The 18,152-nt window shown below is 37.6% G+C and overlaps 1 protein-coding gene across 2 annotated transcripts in view; it reads right to left on the reverse strand.

Annotated features, from left to right (window-relative positions):
* Nucleotides 1–237: 237 nt before the first annotated feature.
* HTT (huntingtin) overlaps nt 238–18,152 on the reverse strand; it is a 78,577-nt gene continuing 60,662 nt past the window's right edge. For both annotated transcript variants that reach the window (XM_057365284.1, XM_057365283.1), the window contains 16 exons: nt 17,641–17,828; nt 16,879–17,005; nt 15,921–16,021; nt 13,984–14,138; nt 13,488–13,627; nt 13,243–13,325; nt 12,838–12,968; nt 12,527–12,656; nt 11,631–11,786; nt 9,664–9,854; nt 9,115–9,229; nt 8,685–8,898; nt 8,433–8,538; nt 6,968–7,130; nt 6,174–6,334; nt 238–5,265 (listed from right to left, as the gene is read on the reverse strand). In XM_057365284.1, coding sequence (XP_057221267.1) covers nt 5,052–5,265; nt 6,174–6,334; nt 6,968–7,130; nt 8,433–8,538; nt 8,685–8,898; nt 9,115–9,229; nt 9,664–9,854; nt 11,631–11,786; nt 12,527–12,656; nt 12,838–12,968; nt 13,243–13,325; nt 13,488–13,627; nt 13,984–14,138; nt 15,921–16,021; nt 16,879–17,005; nt 17,641–17,828 — 2,375 coding nt within the window. In that variant the 3' untranslated portion in view covers nt 238–5,051. The remainder of the gene's footprint in view (nt 5,266–6,173; nt 6,335–6,967; nt 7,131–8,432; nt 8,539–8,684; nt 8,899–9,114; nt 9,230–9,663; nt 9,855–11,630; nt 11,787–12,526; nt 12,657–12,837; nt 12,969–13,242; nt 13,326–13,487; nt 13,628–13,983; nt 14,139–15,920; nt 16,022–16,878; nt 17,006–17,640; nt 17,829–18,152) is intronic.

Below are 18,152 nucleotides of genomic sequence, written 5' to 3' on the forward strand. Positions count from 1 at the left end.
CTAGAATCCCAGAGAAGTTTTGGCAGGCATGACTATTAGATACAATTAAAAGCTCAACTGTGATAGTTCTTGGTTAATTGCAAACAGCATTGTTATTGCGCAGTATAGCTCTATTTACAGAGAGTTCAAATATTCTCGTGTATCTTAATAATACTCAGTATTTGATAGTTGCTGAAAAGAAGAAATATTGGGGAAAAACTAGTAAGAATGCATCAAGACCTTTTTTTTTTAAATAACCAGAGAAAAATCACTTACAGTAATAGTTGCATTTTATTTTCTTTTAGTTTCAATGTGCAGTATTTTCAGCATTTTTTTTAAACTTAAACATACATCTAAATTATATGCTTTCCTTTTCCCTTGAGTACAATTGCTTTTCAGATTGGGGCTCCAAGCTTTTGCCCATCATTGCCCTCAAACTATACCCCATCACAGGGTGTGCTACCTTATCCTTGTCAAGTTTATCCAACTGGATGGTGTGCATACACGGATTGATGGGAATGATCAGCTCACACAAAATGCACATGACAAAAAGCAGCACATGCTTCACAAATGCTCTGGAGCATTTATACCCAGTTACCTGAACACAGCTAAAAACTTGATACACAGTTGAAGCTCTCCTGGRTATGACTGTGGGATTCTCAAGATTTTTAAATGACACTTAGGTAGCATGCACAAAGAGTTCACCCAAAATCTCAGTATTAGGTAAAATTAAAATAATTAATTTCCCAAAAATTTTGCTACATTGCTTACTGTAGTTTTTACAGCAGCTTGTTTTCACTTTAAAATACTTAAACTACCTAAAAACCAGCAAAGTACTTCACCCTCTTCTAATTTTCATCAATTGTATCCTTATAACCAAAATTGTTCTATAAGAGTGAAGTACCTACCATTGTCATTTATTGTCACTTAGTTGATTTCTACCTTTAGTAGAAAGTTTAGTTGGGATTGTACATGGAAAAAGTCTGATTTATACAATGAATGTACTCAATTAGTTCCCCATCTTTTCCCATCCCTTTCAACCACCGGGCAAGATCCTGAATGACGGAATTTAATTAAACTGCTTATTGCTATTATTTATTGCTCATTATACCCTAAAATTTCTTTTATTTAGGAAGCATAAATGCTCAGCCCTGACAGCTCCACAAAATCTTAAGACAAACCAGATCTGCGCTCTTGGAGAACTGTCTTTGCAGTGTTTTTGATACAACCTCCTTATCTGCTATATAGTTAACAGCCACTGAAAAAGAAGAATGGCTAGACAGAATGTTCTTAAGGCAAATCTACAAAATATCAACAAATTACTTTTAACCCAAAAGGTTTTGCTTGTTCCCCTCTTCATTTGACTTAAATCTGTTCACTCATTACTCAGTGCTTTCGGAATGCTGCTGGTGGTTAAGAAACAAGCAACGTCTTGGTGCTAAGAAGGCATTCCTACTGAAGCAAAAGTAATACACAATCATTTACTAGATGCTTTAGGCAAGAAATAACATCTGAGTATACACTTTAGAGAAGATTTAAATAAACTCACATTCAATTTCAACTGGAAAACAACACAAATAGTAAAGAAAAYACTTTGAATCCCGCAAATAAGAACTGGTTTACAATAGGTTATAATTTCCAACTCCTCACTCTTGCACTCAGTGCAAGGGAGGGGGCATGCTGATATGAAACACAAAGCAAACTTTATTTAATGGGCCAGTGGGTAGCTGGTCCAAAAGCTATTCATAACAAATTGGCTGGCTTACAGTGCTCTTAGGGGAGGGCCACGTTATAGATGTATTAAACTAGTTCTTTGACAATTGAATTGTAAATGAAGTTTTAAAAATTAATCTATCCCAAGTATGCTCCTAGTCATGCCATACTCTCATCTTGTAAGGCTGCAAAGAAGCAACTTTCACTGCAAAGCACATTAAGGATGCTGTTTGCTTCATTTAGCCAGGACACCAAATGCATGTTTTAAGACCAAACACATTTCTACCCTGTTCTCAATGAAAAAAAATGAACAGCCTGATTTTCAGAATTACCTTTCTGTTCACAGCAAGTTAAAAATATTCTGTGAAATAAAATCTTGCATCAAGTCAATCTCACAGGACAAGCAGTATTTTTATTTCCTTTAAATCCAACATCAGAATCCCTTAGTGGCCATTGTTCTACTGATACTGCCCCTATGGCACACCTCGTGGCTCGTGTCACTAAAGGCAGACAGGAGTGATTTTGRGTATGATTTCACTCCAAAAGAAATGAGGGTGTGGAAAGAATGTCTAGGAAGAAGAGAGGAAAGTGTGCTGCAGTGAAATGTCAGAACTGAAGCACTACTGGAGTATGTTCCCACACTAGGAAGACCCTTGAGCTACAGTCCCTTCAGCTCACAGAGAATTTCCCAGCAGGAGATGCCCTTCTTTAGACACTTAGGACATGTCACAGGAGGAATATATATTACAACAAATCTCCAAGAGAGGTTAAAACAGATTAAGTTATTACTACCAGTGAATCTGTGTGAGGTTAGAATCGAGTGCATCAGCTCTAGASCTTGTCTTGAAACAGGTAATGCAAATATTTGCTCTAAGGCTAGCAAGAGGCATTTGAGGAATGGGAGTCTGTCACATCTAATGTTTTTCACCCAGCTGTGCTGACTGCWTAATTCAATATATTTCTTCACTGGCTGGAAAGATTCTATAGCAAGTCCCAAGATGGTTTGGAAAGTTTCATAAAGGGTCTAGCTTCCGTGATCCCAAGATAAAGTAACCAGCTAGTCTGTGTTAATCATGAGGAGCTTAAAATTATGAAGAATTTAACAGTTTCGTAACACAACATATACTACTATATGGTGAAAATTTGACWAACCTGATGCTTAAAAAATATATTAAAATCTATTTTTAATTCTGGAAAATAGCTTACAAAAATATTTTCACTTAAACTATATATCATACAAAAACTGACTGGTGTGTGGGTTTACAGTACAAAACGATTATTGGTGATTACAAAAGGGAAGAGTGATCTATACTACCCCTTAATTCAAACACAGGGCATTATATTTCACTGCCTGGAATTAGACTTTTAACAGAATTAAGATAGTTTCCAATATGACTCAAAAGCTTTCAAACAGTATCTATTTTATTAAACCTTCTYCTGAAATCCTGTTCAGTTTCTTTTAAAAATCACCACAGTGCTGTGGCCCAAGGAAGAAGAGTAACCCAGCTAAGGACAGAAATAATTGCTCTAGATAATATGACCTGTAGAGAGCTAAATACAGCAACATCTACAGCTGTTTCTACTGCCCATACTATCAGTTTCCTCTACCAGTTTCTAAAAGGAAGTGATATGAGTGGGCAATTCCTTTGTAATCAATTTATGGGCAGAAGCAACAATTTTTGGTCTAGATTGCAATTAGTTTAAATACATGGGTTTAATAAATACAAATATACACATCTGTATACATTAAATGTTGTCACATGTGTATAATTTCAACATATACATTATATACAGAAATACATACAGTACATGCTCCTCCTGACAACACTATCTCATTTTTCCAAGTGTCACCAAAAGGTGTGATAAGAAAATGAAGAAAGGTTAAATGTAGGATCTGACTGAGAACCAAGGTATCTTTTTTTCTATAATGAAAGACCTAAAACAAATACAACTAAAGACAAAAACTGTGCTAAATTTCCTCATGTAAAGCTTAGGAATCAATGGCATTCCCTGGGTAGTGAGTAAAAGCTAAATCTGGCCCTGTGTAGTGTCCTGAAACTCATGGATATCTGTATTGTGTTTGTGTCTAAAGTCTTATGGATACAACAGGTAATAAAAGAGGATGTGTAATCTRACACTTTAGCCAGTCCCAAAGTAGACCACAGCAGCCTTCTGATTCTTTACTGATACCATAAATTTGTTCACATGAGCGTGGTCCAGATGACTTCATGGTCTCAGTTAGGAAAGGTCACGTGGTTTTTGACTACTGGGGAGCTTGCACCATTTTGTCTCTTAAAATGCTGTGCAGCAAATAAGAGCAGATCTAAAGTTTGATAGAGAGTAACTAGTCCTCTTTTTTACCATTATGTCTCAAAAGAAAGGAATTTAAAAGAAGCTACAGTAAAGTGGATCACAAGAATGCCTCCTTAGTACAATTTCTCAAGACAAATTAATCAACATATTCCAGTTTTAAAGCACTTTAAGAAAAAGTGAGATGCAAAACAAGATGTAATCTGTACATTAAGATGGATTTTCAAAAGGAACATGAATTCAAGCACAAGGAAAATAAATGAGGACAATACAGATGTCAACACATTCAGTTGCATGGCTTTTGTTCATCTCCAATTACAGCACAGCTCATGCACCACACATCTTACAATTTTACATACTGTACATAATATAGAAATATTTAAGTTAAAATTTCTTTCACTGATATACTGTACTCAAATTTGAAATCCTGAGAAGAAAAAAGAAAAATGTGTGGTTACGTATGTGCACTATATCTCCAGTATTACCAACACATACACCACTGGATATCAKAAAGTCCAGAGAGAGAAATTACATGCTGGAAGTGTAAATCATAAAAGCCATTTTCTCTTTTCCTTGTTTGGGAGAGACATTAGAAGACAAATTCTAGTTTGTACTACACAACATTATATACAGGTACATAAAACTATGAAGTTGGCTAATGACTGCAGGTTGCAATTAGAGTCTGTCAGTGTCTTACTGGCTGCACCACAGTGGCTTCAGCTGCACATTGGGAAGAGGAATATCAGCTACCTTGCCCGTGGTACTTGCTTGTATTTTACAGCTAGGATGTGTGGCTCACGTCAGTCCCCACTCCACTTGAAAAACACTGACATACTTCTTTCCACTTAGAGGTGCCTGGTGTCAACAACAGCTACACTTGACTTCTCAGGTGATTTTCAGTGCTGCAGAKCACTTGTCCATGCGTGCTGGAAGGAAAACTGACAGGTCCGTATTTATCACAAATGCAACCCCAGGTATTTTCTTGATCTTGCATTCCCCTTATTCATATTCCAACACTAGTCATGCAGATCCACWACACATCAGGATGTTCAGCATGCTGTGACCTTGTGGACATTTTGCAAACAAGTCAGCAGGCGATGGTATGGGGTTCCTGGAGATGCTACCACCTCAAACACTGACTGGAAGGCYCTCCGATCCAATTCTTCATCAATCTGGTGTCGGTAGAAGTCTATGGCCACCAAACAGAAGATGTTAACATCCACTTGCTCTGACTTTCCCATTCTGCTGATAATATGTGGAAGACTGAAATATAAGTTAAGGTGACAAAGCGAGAGATGTTGCTCCTCTTTTGGTTTAACAGTTTTAAACACTGTTCCCCATTGGTTGAGTTCACCAACAACGTTCAAGTGCCAAACACTATCATCTGGCAATTAACTGATACTACATAAATCCTATTTCTTYATTAAGGTCACACATTTTCTTATCCTCAGAAATTAATTTCAAGCTGACAGTAGTTTTCTTTATCTTATTGCAAACAATGCAATAAGCAACCACTGAGAGCCAAAGAGCATTGCTGCGATTGAGAGTCATCAGGACGTTTCAACATGAAAAACGACCACTTTTTTGTTTGGTCACAAAATGCAAGTTATTTTTCTGTTTGTTTTTAAATAAATCCACATTAATACCACTTTCATATATATATATATTTTGTCTGTTCCAATTTATTTGGCCGATGCCATTCCATTGCCAAAGCTCAGTATTACTGCAGTGTACAGCCAGAGGGATAACTGCAAAATATAATTTGTATGTAGAGRATAATTCTCTTGATTTTGAGTTTGTTGGCTTTTTTCATTTTTTTAGTATATTTTATCTTGCAGAAGGAATACAGAGCAAAGCTTTTAAAGGTCACAGCAGCACTATCTCGGTGAAGCTTTTAAAAAGTCCTTCAAAGTAAGGCCTTTCCTAATCATTTTACATAGTCAAAAGGAACAGATCTTAAAGCAGTAGTTTTAGATAACTTTGTTCTCATAATCTGTTTAGAAGTTCTCTTTTTTCCCCACAAACCTGAGGTACCAACAGCACAAAGCAATATACACCATCACYGTCTGCAGCAAAACTGCTTTTTTGTGTGTTACACTTGTACTCTTATCTTTCAAGGCTTTGTACTATAATTACCCAGAAATGGTACACATTCAATCTTTTTAGGATACATTGCTGAAATCCATTGACTGGTGGAAGCACTAACAAAAAAACAGGAAAGACTCCACATTGCCATTGCCACAGGTGTTCTTTGTGTGAAATTAGAGAGAGAGAGCATCACCCAGTCACGGACCATGGAGGACTGGCCAGTGCTATGCAGTGTCTGGAACACCTGCAAGATATTGTACACAGGAATAAAGACAGGTTAGATGGACACGGGGAGAAGTTCCATTTCTCTTGTAAAAGTTCTCTCCAGCTACAAAGCTCTGAGGGTCACAAACTGCATTCCTGGAGAACTCTGAGTCCAAAGAACTAGTAACTGGGCTAATGACACATGTGCCAAACTGAAGAAATCACATAGAAATGTAAGAGTTGTCTGCTGAAACATTTTACAGATCACATGTGCTGTGCACATGCACTCTCCAGTGATGCACAAGTCCAGCAGGTGCTTAAGAGCTAAAATCCCAGAAGCCTAACTGGGTCCACAGGGGATGGACTGTTGGGTTCACAGGCAATAGCTCCCTCAGATCTACTCTGAGCACCAGGATCACAACMACTAATTTTCTCTTTATTTTCTCATTATCAGTGACTGAACTGTGCTGCTGTGAGCTTTGGCTTSCAGGTAACRTGGCAAYTCTTGCCCTCAATGCTGCCTGGAAGCCAAAGCTCACAGCAGAACAGGTTAATCACAGCAACTGGTTTGTTAGATCTRTTTAACAAATGTGGTATTTGGCCCTTCAACAGAGCTGCCAATTATTTAGAAATCTTCTGAAACACTTAAGAAAAATAAATGTATCAATATTACCTTATAAACTACTGTTGCCATGAATTGTGGGTATGGCTGCTGATTGGATAGAAATTCCCCAATGACTTTGTTCATTACATCTTGTGGGGGAAAGAAGTCATCAAGGAATTGAGGAAGAATCCGAGCCACTACTCGAGCTTCAAAAGGAAAGCCCTTCCTGATCCTGAAAATAATAAAAAACAAAATGGAAAGAACATTTTACTTTCATCTCTGAATAGGCAAACTCTCAACACTGATGAATCCAAATCTTCATGTAATCTTAACAACAGACTACCCAAAGAGGTCTATCAAAGCTGTCAGAAGCTGTTACAGGTGTGTCCTTAACCCTACATGCTCCTTTTTCCTTTTTTAAATTGTCACATTTTTGGAAGGTCTCAAATTGCATCAGAGATGAGACTCACCAGCAAGAATGCTGAAAAAATTAAACAAGAACAAAAAAGGACAGGGAGATCACTCCTCCTAGCTATCAGAGAAAAGACCATTTGTAAGTAGAACACTAATTTCCTTCATAACATCTTTGCATTTTTATTCAAGATCAGAGTAACCAATATAAAAAAATTAAAAAAAACAAGTTGCACTGCTCTGTAAAGAGGGGAAAAGATACTCCACTTACAGACAATTTTGTTTAAATAACACTGATTGGAAAGTCTTTCTAATAAAGGCTGCATCTGTTGATGTGTCAAGATCAAGTTACCATCATGTGATTCTTCACTGCAAAAGTTACTTTTTGCTTGTAGTATTACCATTTGTTTTGCTAACCCTTCAGAGTGATATATTCAAAAGCACTCAAGCACTGCTCYAGTTCTGTTCTCACCAAGTGCAGAAGTGAAACCCTCCTCCAGTTTTATGGAAAAACCACTGAACACTTTCAAAAATGTAAACCATAACCCACAAACTACTACATCAAATCTAACATGCTATACTCACTTCAGGCAGCTTGAGACTGTCAGATCAAAACAGGGGTTTTGAAATGTTTCTATTAATGAGTTCCATGTGAATGCAGAGGTTTTACTGTATCCTTCCACTGCAATTACTTAACAGCCTAAGAAAGAGGAACTCTTGGCAGGGAAGGGGGGAAGGGAGAAGAATAAGTTTTAAACTCTTAGGGTGGTTTGAAAGATTATTTCCTGTAAACTGGATTTATATCCTTGATTATGTAGAAGACATCCTGAAAAGCACTCAAGAGTTTGACCTGAAGGGAGCTGGAAACACATTTATGAAGTATTATGGTTTGTGCAACACACAGTATCAGTTAGGACATGTCTGGTTTTCATTTACATTCCTGTACATTTGTGCTGCCTTCAGCAATTCCACTCTGTATACCAGGAGTGTAACTGCTAAGCAATAGTAAATAGAGAAACATCATTAATTAACTGTAAGAACAGTCAAACTGAGAAGTGACCACACAGTGACAAACAGAATCATTTCCCTCCCAGAGCCCCATGTACACATTTTGTCCTCTTACCTATCAAAAAGGACAGACACTCGTTCCATAGCTACAATCACAGATTCACTGTCGGGAGCACCAGGATTTGCATCCGTGATACGGCTGGGGCTGATTTTTTCCTTTCCTAAACCAAAATATTTTGTTACAACTTCACTGTGGATAATAAAATACACTTCTTTTACTCTTGGTAACAAAAATAAATTGATMAAATCAGCGCTGTTACTAAGCCAGTCTGTCAGCACATCAGAAGTAGTATAAAAAAGCAAATACCTGTGTACATGCAAGTCAGCATTAATCCAAGGGCTGCCATTGCTCTGTGGGGGCTCTGCACATTCACCCTGTCAACACTCAGTTTAACCAGAGACTCGCTATCCAGCCTGGAAAGCTGCTCTGAAAGGAGGAGTCGTTCCAGTCCTCTCAGGACACAGTGGTAAATGATGGAGGGTGTTGATTCATCACTTCCAGACACCATAACTCCACACATCTGAAATGAAGCAAAAAGCCAGCTACCTAGTTTTAAAGTGTATTTTGGTCATCTTCTAGCATGTACTGCAATAATATGGAATGGCAGCAGGTATTAACAAAAACTGATTAAACTAAACCCCAAGCATGCATACACCACAGCAATCAAGTGTTAAGGACAGCTATGAGGTGATCTCAGGTTACATGGCCACCCCTGACTGGAGGCATCACAACATACCTGTATAATTCCTGCAGAGAATTCAGGCCCTACATCAAGTGGGTAATTCTCGATCAAATAGAAAGCAGCTGCACACATAACCAAGATGTGCTGTTGGTTATGGATATTCACACAACTGCAAATGAGCAAAAACACTGGCGGTCACATTAAAGTTGTCTAGGTCACAAACAGAGACACTATAAACAATTCCTMGAAACACAATTTATTTTTGCACATCAAATGTAAGCCCTTTTTAAAATCACAGGAAGTATTGCTRAGATGCCATAAGAGAACACTGATTTTCATGAAAATGACAGAAAAATGAGGTTTAAGTAGTTTACCAAAGACACAAAAGCCTGTATTATCAAACAGTTTTCTCACCCTCAAACATCATTTCACTCTGTAAATTAAACCTAAGACTGGATGATATTTTCAATGAAAATGCCAAAACCTGCTTGATACAGCAGCCTGCTTGAAAATGTACTAGCAACTGCAAACAACAGCGAGCCCTTTTGTTCACACACAAACATGCAACAGTTTGGAGCTGGAGGAAAGGGGGAAGAGTCTTACTGTGCTACTCCTCTCAAATTGGAGAGCAGATACTCGCTGATAATTGGAATGAGTTGCTTTGCTGTCTCATCAAGCAGGTCACACTCAAGGATATAAAGAATTCCATGCAGAGCTCCAATCCGACTTGGCATATGGGTGCTTCTTAGGGTTGATTCCAGCAGTCGACTTACTGGTTCAGCCACAGCTTTATCCTAATACATCCAACAAGAGCAGTCATTAGAAGTCAATGCTAGTTTAAAATRCTGGCAAGTCYTGTCATCTGRAAATACTTGGAACAAACTGAAGAACAGAAAACATGGAATGAACCAGAATCTGGCTTAAAACTACTTCGAATCAAATATCACAAGACTAATATAATCAGGTAGAGATGAGTTGCAGATTAACAAGTAAATTGATGCCACTTTGTTTTATGTGTATGAAGTTAGGTCATGATTTAAAGTAAAAAAACCCAAATAACGTAAGAATTAGTTCAGCAAATACTACGTGCTGTTAAGAATACAGGACTTGAAAGATTAATGAATCATTAAGGTTGGAAAAGAACTCTGAGATCATCGAGTCCAAACTCTGACCAAGCATCACCATCAGCCAAACCACAGCATTAGCAAGTGCCACATCCAGTCATTTCTTGAACACCTCCAGGGATGGTGACTCCAACACTTTCCTGGGCAGTCTGTTCCAATGCTTAATCACCTTTCAGTGARGAAATTCTTCCTAACAGCCWACCTAAACCTCCCCTGGTACAACCTGAGGTCATTTCATCTTGTCCTGATACTTATTACCTAGGAGAAGAGACCAACCCCCCCTTTGCTATAATCTCCTTTCAGGAAATTGTCCAGAGTGATGAAGTCCCCCTGAGCCTCCTCAGGGAAAAGGTTTATTTAGGTCAGTGGTTGGACTGAATGATCTTAAGGGTCTTTTCCAACCTAAATGATTCCATAATTGCATGTTTAGTATTCACAGGTMAAGTTGCTCTCAGATACTTCCACTCTCTGTGATCAAATACCACAACTTACGGGAATATGCAAAATCTATTCCAAATTTTCATTTTGGAAAGTCTTTTCCTTACTATCTAAGTAATTAGTAGAAATTACTTGCTTTACCTTGCCCCTTTGCTCATGAAAATCTAAGATACAGTCCAGTTTGACAGTGTCTGCTCTCTAGTTTTCTATGTACATATTCTATGTAACTGAGCACAGAACAACAAACCAGTCCTGATGGAATCACATACTTGTTTTTTAACTCCTACCAAGCTGTTAKATTCAGCTGTTTGCTTGTGAGAACGTGTTATTCATTCACTGAGTGAGAAATGACAGCCCAGTCAGAATAAGCTGATCTCTAAAACTGTTTCTATATGATTGCCATCTCCATCTCAGCCTTCCCTTGCACAGTTTCTGCTACAATAGCTACTGGAAGCCCCAACCTTCAATTCCACTCTGAAATGTCCACTGGAAAGTGCTTCTGGTCTACATATTTCAAAACAGAAAGATGCAGTGGAGAGAAGAGTGAGAGGAAGAAAAGGGATACCTGACTACCTGGGGCTATGCATTCATCACATGCACTGTCCCAGCCTCCCATGAGATTACAGCCATTTACCAGAAATACAAATCTAGCAAAAGCTGTTCTGTAAGTCCTCATTTTTGGCCTGAAATAACAAAKGAGGAGTCTAGGGCAAAGGCAACGTTGAATTGAATCAGACAAACAAAAAACCATATTAAATCATGTTCAAACCTCAAAGAAAAAAGCCAAACTAAACAACCATTCTGTTTAAATACAGTATAATTGAAGATAACRTTTACAAACTCTGAAAGCCCAGAATACATATCCTATTACTTCTTAGAGCCATGCAGATCAGCTAAAGGATATTCTTAGAGACAAACCACCCTTACCAAGTCACCAGGTTTTGCAGCAGATGATGAGTTAACCTAGACACTAATTAATTTGCAATAAACTTTCTGAGAATTTCTTACCATTCCAAGAACAGCAGCAGCTTTACAAATAGCTGGTACCAAATACTGTACAAGAATTTCATCTTCTGATGGATGCACCTTTCGCAACTCTGTCAGTGTTGTGTACATCATTTCAAACTGATTCCTTTCTGTAAACAAGTCTGACACTGCCAGAAGCTGTACAGAAATAAAAATTGAATATAAAACAATCCCMTTAGCAGATAGCCAAAAATTGACTCTCCTTTCTGTTATAATTGCGAGCAGAAGATTCCTCAATTGATCTATTAAATGTGTAAACATTTACTCAAGGGCCTGAAATAACTATTAACTATTGCCCAGAATTAATTCCACTGTTCATCTTGGATAATAATGACCTCCAAGAGGTCCTTTTTACCAAAAGATTTACAAAACCAAAGCTACTATAGTAAGTAACTCTGGGACATGAACAAACATGGCTATTTACAATGTACTAAACCACCCCAAAACACACAACACATACTTCTCTTGCAAGGATAATTTCATTTTAAGTCTCTTATGATAGTGAATAATGGCTATCAAGACACATTCCACACCTGTGTTCTCTAGTTTTGTTCTACACTTAATAATCAATTTAATTCCCTAATGTTATTGTTCCATTTGCAAATCATGTTTCAGCAAGCAGTCAAATAAAATATCAACTGTCCTTAAGTAACAATTTGTAATGGAGCAGCAGTACACACAATCCAGATGCTTATATYGTTTAAATCAGTAGAATGCTGTAGTTGCTCAAGTTGTATTTCTGTACTGCCCACAGAACAGCACTGCCAAGAAAATTCAGTGTGCTCCATATATGAAAAGATGCTTTACAATGCTCCTTAGCTCTGAACACTTGACAACCTGACATATTCAGTTATGACTTAATAATAATTCAGACTTACTGATCGTACTACTTCGCTGATCAAAATGACTGGTGTTCTCTTGCTAGGGTTGGATGGCAATATCCACTGACTGTACAGTTCAAGCAAGAACTGAGAACAGGAATGGATATCTACACCAGCCCGGTGTTTCCTGCAAGAACAACAAACAAGTGTTAAAATGGCTCTYCTAAAGCCCTGCCAAAATGCTTGATTTGAAATAATACAGTTATTTACCAGCATCCAATTTATAAACCCAGCTTATTGAACTCAACATGGAGAGATAAAACCTTATCTATCACTCAAAATAGAGAAGAGACAAAAAAATAAGTTACCTGGTGTTTATAGGAGAAGTTGGAGGTGAGGAAGGAGCCGGTACATCATTCTCATCTTCTTCATCCTCACCCCACTCTTCTTCTCTCAGTGGAGTGATGTTATTTCCTAACCATATGGAGTGTATAGAGACCTTGCAACACACACAAAAGAAAAAAACAAACAGCAAAGAAGTGCATTTAACACCCTCATAGTCAGCCTAGAAAAATATTAGAAGCCCAATACAACTTTCATTTAAASGACAGGCACACAGTCTTCTGGCTGAGGAGCCACCCAGTTATGATCTACCCTGCATCATTCAGAGTTTATCATTTCTATCTGATGTCAAGCAATGCTTCTTAAGTAATACTTCAGAAACTGGAAGAAATGTAATAAAAATCAAGTTTAAAGTTGAGCTTTTAACAAACCTGTCCCAGTTTATAATCCATATCTCCTATTTCTCGTTCAGTATTGATCTGCAGTAGGAGTTTTTCATGGCTGATCAGAGCACCTATAACAAAAGATGAATTTTTAAAAAGTGCTTAACAAAGCACATGTGAAAACAGCTTCATTTCCTGCAAACTGGATTTCAGATTTTACTGAAAGTACCTTTCCCAGTTTTAAGTGTAGAAGAAATTAACTTTCCCCTTCTCCTCCACAAACAAGCACTTACCTGTGGTGGCAGGAGAAAGTGATGGAACAGGGTCCCACGCTTGGTATAAGTGATGAGTAGCAATATTATCTCTCTTAGACACCATTGCCTGGATTTCCTGTTCAACAATTCCCCTGATAACACTTAGCTTCCTCCCAAACCTGAAAGCCCAAGAGAAATCAATTTTAGCAGATTTTTCCTTTAACGTTTTGTGCAAAGTCTGTCTGGCCTACTCTCCCACGCTTATTTTCATTATTGGGGAAATGAAAATGTTGAAAAATACATTCTGCACACTGTTTGCTAGATTTTATTAAGATGCCATCTCTTTCAAATAATCTTATAACTCAGCAGATTCACAATGTAAGTCCATGTAACTTCTACATAAACAGATCCATCCATATATACTTTTACTTAATAAATACAGTCTACACCTATTTTTCCTACAGCTAGACTAAGCAATTGTAATTACACATTAGTCACAAGATTTATGCATTTGAAAACAAATAAAAATAAATACCTTGTGTCCAGAGCTTTTAAAGCTTTGTTGCGGGGCTGCTGCTCCAAACAGCTAACAGCTGGATTGCCTGCAACAGGTATGGTCATTGCACTCAGCACCAGGGAGGTTATGGCTTGTACTGCAAGAACATTAATTTGGGTCCTCTCTGTATCTTCCTGTAAAATGAACTCACTGTAATTTGAATTGTTAAAAAAACCAAAAAAAYCCCRAAAGTCCTGAATCAGTTTGTCACCTTTCACTGAATTATCATTATTATCATTAAGAAGCCTGACATCTAGTCTTCTTCCCATCCAGAAATCTATCTGACATAAACAATGCAGCAGCAACAACTCCTTCCTTCTCATCAGCCATTCTGCACGAATCCTCTCATCGCAACAGCATTAAAACCTCATGATGTCCATTTTGGAACTTCTAAAAGTGTTCAGCTTTTTTCTTTGCAGCTATCTACTAGTTACTCATTGAAACAAAGCATCAGACCACAAAAGAGTCTGATCGTTTTTARAAGATGTAAGATGGTAACAAATATTCAAYTTTTAAAAATCTGTACTTTTATTTCAGAAAATATTAACATACTAAAATTTCTAACAGTGCTTAAAATATTTGCGATTTTGAACATATTGGTTTGCTTTGGAAAGCAAGGGAGCAGTATCATTCATCTCCACAAATACTCTCTACATTACAAATAAGGAACAAGCAATAGCTAGATTGCCCTGAGYCTGACCCAACATGGCCATTATGTAGAAAACAGTTAAGTCAAGGTGTCCAAACCTGTATGGATAACAGAAAATAGGAAAATGGATGATGATTCCCCATTCCTTTTTGCAGTCTGATACCTAGGAAGCAAGGGAAACAGACCCCTCTGKCTGCTACCCAGGATCCTCAGTTTGTAGGCATCTGCTCTCTGAATTCTTCACACTGCTTTAGGATCTGTACCTACCATCAGGACCATCAACAAGCCTAGGAAAATAACCTTTCAGGTCAAAGAACTGGAACCTAGGAAAATCTGTTTGCTAGCAGGTGAAGACACTGAAGAGGGAAGATCTCTTTAACGACAGCCAAATTCATTCTCATCTTGAATTTTGACAGAATAACCAAGATTCCAAGAGACTTTCAAGATCAGCCAGTCCAACCATCAACCCAGCACCACAATAATCACCCTTAAACCACATCCCTAGGTGCCACATCAAGATCCTCTTTGAACACTTTTAGGGACAGGGACTCCACAACCTCCCTGGGAAACTTATTCCAATGTCTAACACTTCGTTCAGTGAAATTTCTTATCCTAATATCCAATCTGAACTTCTCCTGATGCARCTTAAGGCCTTTCACATGAGACATGGCAGAAGAGACTGACCCCCACCTGGCTACACCATCCTTTCAGGCAGTTGTGGAGACTATCAAGGTTCCCCCGAGCCTTCTCTTCTTGAGACTAAAAAAACCCATCTCCTTCAGCCCCAGCCCCAGCTTTGCTGCCCTTCTTTGGACAGTAATATTTTGGTAYAGGAATTGGTATATAAATACATGTATTTTAGTATATAAATTGGACACCAATTTTGCTATAAATTTCTKCAGCTCTGCTTCCCAAATCCTGTCCACTGAACTTGGAACATTTACTTAAGATAGACACATGAACATGCATATTCAGGTTAATTAATTTCTAGTCAAAACTCCTATTAAAAAATCTGCAATGAGTGATGTAAGAACATAAAGTTGAAACAGCTTCATTAATTTTTTTTTCATATTGTTTACAAGTTTGCAGAGGGTCTAAGCCAGAGGATGAATGTATCTGAACTGACCGGGATATGAAAAAAAGGAAATACAAAATAGAAAAAATTCCGCACTGTTAGTCACTTCTTTTTTGCTTTAGTTTTATGAATTAAAACACTTTTCTTGGTTTAAGTAAAATTTCATTTAAAAAATACAATAAATGACATTACCTCTTGCTGGTTCTCCTCTTGGTCCATTACAATGGGCTGAGTGACGAGCACACCAAGCAAAGTAGCCCAAGTCTCTTCAAACTGAGTCCGGCTGATCCATCCTATGGAAACACTCAGAGATAGCCATTCATGTCTTAATATAAGGTTTAACAAGGAACAGCATCAAAAAACTGTTTATATAGATTTCATTCCATACTATTTCCTATTCAATTTGCCATTTTTGTAACGGAACAGGCTCCCCAGGGAAGTGGTCACAGCACCAAGCCTAACAGATTTTAATAAGTGTTTGGACAATGCTCTCAGGCCCCTGATGTGACTCTTTGGGATAGTCCTGTGAAGGGCCAGGAGCTGGGACTTGATGATCCTCGTGGGTCACTTCCAATTCAGCTTAATTTGTGATTCTGTGATCTACTGGGTGTAGATGGAATGGAAGGGAATGACACCACAGCTTCTCTCCTTCAGCTCCAAGAAAAAGGTGCAGAGAACTAGAAATTCTGTGTTAAGACAGTCATAGAATGGTTTGGGTTGGAAGGGTCCTTTCAAGATCTTTTAGTCCAATACAAACATCTGATGCTTGAGATAAAGTTAGGTTACAGAGGTATTTTATCACAGAACTTTATACTATGCATTAATTCAAAAAGGGGGTGGAGGGAAGCAAAATATTCCCAAATGTGCCGTCAAGTGTATGCTCCACTTACACAAGTGGTCATTCTGCAAGAGCACACTGAAATCTCCCTGAGCTGGAATAATTTTTGGCTTTATTTCTATAATATATTCTCTTCATTGAACAAAACGTAATAATTTCTGCAGCACAATTACTAACCTGCTCTGAAATACTATCTGTCTTCCACATAAGCAAAAATTGTAAGCAAACAGTTCCACAATCATTCAGTAATTTCCAAACATGGGTAAATATGCCCAATAAGAGCCAAGTGTATTAATTTAATGTTGTACATACCAAGTGTATTAATGCGATAGATGAAYTCCTTGAAGATTTCCTTTTCTTGAAGAAATTCTACTGGGATTTCAGGAAAAACTGTGCCAAAGTCACCTAAAGGCTTTGGTGACCAGCCTAATTTCCAGACCTAAAGAAGGATAATGAAAGTTTAATTATCCAGAGCAGATAAAGTATTTATATGACAGCTCTAAATATAAATACACTATTCAATGGCAACAAGACAAGAGCAAATAAAGTAGCTCTCCAAATACAAAAATACTTAAAGAAAGATGGAACATCTAGTACAACTTATATACAATATATACTGTATTTCCAATTTTAGGGCTTTTTCCATCATGCTTCCCACTGTAAGTTAATTATTCAGTTTTATGGTCCAAGTTTAGATATAGAAGCAAGTAAGTTCCTGTCACATATTTCAGTTTAGAGATTGTGCAGAAATGATTCTGAAAAAGAATTCAAGGAAGACAGTTTGCATACTACTGGTGCCTCAAAAAGCACACTGATACACCAGAGAGGGGGCAAAAAAAGGTTCAAACAAAAAAATTATGATGTTTTGACATCCCCTCAAAAACAGAGTGMAGAGAAAYASAGAAATGKCCTTGCACATGATGTCACKCAGTGTTCAAAAAGACAAATTGATTGATCAAAYCAGCTTAAAGTTGAACTCCTACTGATRTRRAACATAAGATGCACCACCATGTTTRGTTTTCAAAWTTTTTCYRTAATTTTTAAAGTCCTGAAAGCAAAGCATAATAAACATACCAAGGGAGGTACTCTTGTGTAACTGTTCACTAGAGGCAGCCTTGCTAARCTGATGATGATGTTTCTGAGGACAGGAGTGAGAAATGCGGGGATGCTGCTGTTCCTTTTGTGCCCCAGAGACAAGACGGTCTGTAAGCATTCCACCATCTCAGCTATCATTTCACAAGCTGCAATAACGTGTTTTGTTTCTTTGTTGGGAGAGAAAGAAACTCAGTTTTATGAATCCATTCAAGAGACAAATAATTTAAAAATACAGAAACAAAAAAAATTTAACAAAAGAGTATGTCAACTGAAAAGGACAAAACCACAATAAGGACACATAGAAAGAAATTTAAAGCATTTAAAATCCTTCAACACTTTAAAAAGGTCAGGCTGTAGCATGCTGCACAACAAATATWATTTTCTCCAAAAGAAAAACCTGCATTAATATATTACTTTCAAGAAAAAAACATCTATACCTGACAAAAATATGTCAACCTATATTTAAMAGACATTTACCAAATACAARTAAG

Source organism: Malurus melanocephalus, unplaced genomic scaffold, assembly GCF_030028575.1.
Source record: "Malurus melanocephalus ecotype Western Australia unplaced genomic scaffold, MMel_1.1 scaffold_50, whole genome shotgun sequence".
Lineage (NCBI taxonomy): Eukaryota > Metazoa > Chordata > Aves > Passeriformes > Maluridae > Malurus > Malurus melanocephalus.